A 1,663-nucleotide genomic window follows, 5' to 3' on the forward strand; every position below is an offset into this window, starting at 1 on the left:
GCTAGAAAGACAGAGAGACAGAGAGACAGAAAGCGAGAAATCACCCCCCAGGGAGGATGGCCACGCCGCAATCCCTTCTCCTCCATTCTCCTCTCGGGATCTTGGGTACGCACACACACGCGCCCGGCGTGAGTTTAACCCACAGGGTCCAGGACTTGAACCGTGGTCGACTACATGGGAGTCCAGCAACATAGCCATTACAACTGCTGGTCCTAATTACTTTTAAATATCCAGATATAGGCTACGCCATACCAACTTCTTGCTCCAAGCCCCTCATAGGGTTGGGGCAGAATGTCGCTAGGCACCTGGAGACAGGACTGCAGAGTAGGAAGCAGACAGCAGGGCTGTGCATGTGTCTGCAGGTGGGGTTTGGCGAGTTCATGGCTCTCCAAGCTGTGGTGGCTAAATAGTCAGACCTTCCAGGCAGAGTGTCCCCTGAGCCACCACTGACTATGAGCATCACAACTCAGACTCAGCCATAGGTGTCCTTTCCCTGCAGGGGTCAGTCCCCAGGGAAATTCAGAAAGCAGAGGTGCTCATTGGCTGCAGCTACAGAACTGACTAGAAATGGGTGCTCCTAGGACTCCAGCCCTAGCAATCCTGGCCACTCCAGGGGGCCTGTTCTCTCCCTGCGGGATCATCCCTCAGCCATTCTAGCCTTTCTCCCCTTCCTCCTCCTATGACAGCAGAGACAAGAAGGTAGGGTGAAGCAGGGGTGGAGGAGGGGATCTACTGCCCTCTGCCTTCCAGCCTGGCCTCCTGCTTCAGGTTCCGCCCACTGCCCAATTTCTGTCCATTTCTCAGGTAAAATGAGGGAGGACACCTTGTCCCTCCACTGCTCGGCCACCTAGCTGCTGTCTATCCCTTCCAGCTCTCCCCCAGGTCTTCTGATGACCCACGGGGCCCATCCTCACAGCATGAAATGTTGATGTTCCCCCCAAATCTGTCCATCATCCTGTCTCAACCATCACTTCACTGTCAGTGAAACTGGCTGCATGACAGCCACACTGACAAAGGAGACACGGGCAGGGTGCCTGTGTGGGAATCTCATTTGGAAAAAGCGAAATCAGCCCAGGTCACACATGGGAATGTCCTCTCCCTATAGGAATGAGCCTTCAGGCAGGACGTGACCTCAGAGGCCTCCGGGTCCCTAAAGGTGCTGAATCCTGGACCTCAACCCTCTGATGCCCGCTGTCAGCTCCTTACTCTGCTCATTGTCCTGGGTGCAGATGGAGGGAAGAGGTCCAACTCCTCCCCCCTCCAGGACTGAGGGGTCTCACTCACCACGGCATCCTGGGGAGCGGCCTCTTGCCGCAGCCCCCTCTGCTCGGCGGCCTTCCCAGTCATGGGCCCCACAGGTTTGCGGCTCTGCGCTGCGGCTGCTGCCTGCCCCCAGGGCCAGCGTTCGTCCTGGTTCCTAGAGCGGGCCTCCCGGGCCTCCTCTCTGTGCCAGTAGCTGTCCCAGCATTCCTCTCTGGCCAGTCGTTGGCAAACACACTTTGGATTCTGCCCGCTGTCGAGATAAGGGCAGAATCGCTCGGCTAAAGGTACATCAGATAATGGCATCGTGCCCAAACCACACTCCTGCGGCGCTTCCACAAGAAACTCAGGGCTGGGTGGCCACCAGGAGGGCCAGGCAGGGCAGTCCGCCCCTGCTCTTCAG

The 1,663-nt window shown here is 57.7% G+C and overlaps 1 protein-coding gene across 3 annotated transcripts in view; it reads right to left on the reverse strand.

Annotated features, from left to right (window-relative positions):
• The window catches only part of ABCG8 (ATP binding cassette subfamily G member 8), a 24,278-nt gene that overhangs the window by 21,226 nt on the left and 1,389 nt on the right, over positions 1–1,663 (reverse strand). For all 3 annotated transcript variants that reach the window (XM_027776318.1, XM_027776317.1, XM_027776316.1), the window contains exon 2: positions 1,285–1,513. In XM_027776318.1, coding sequence (XP_027632119.1) covers positions 1,285–1,513 — 229 coding nt within the window. The remainder of the gene's footprint in view (positions 1–1,284; positions 1,514–1,663) is intronic.

The sequence above is a fragment of the Tupaia chinensis genome, unplaced genomic scaffold, assembly GCF_000334495.1.
Source record: "Tupaia chinensis unplaced genomic scaffold, TupChi_1.0 Scaffold000661_1, whole genome shotgun sequence".
Classification (NCBI taxonomy): Eukaryota; Metazoa; Chordata; class Mammalia; order Scandentia; family Tupaiidae; genus Tupaia; species Tupaia belangeri.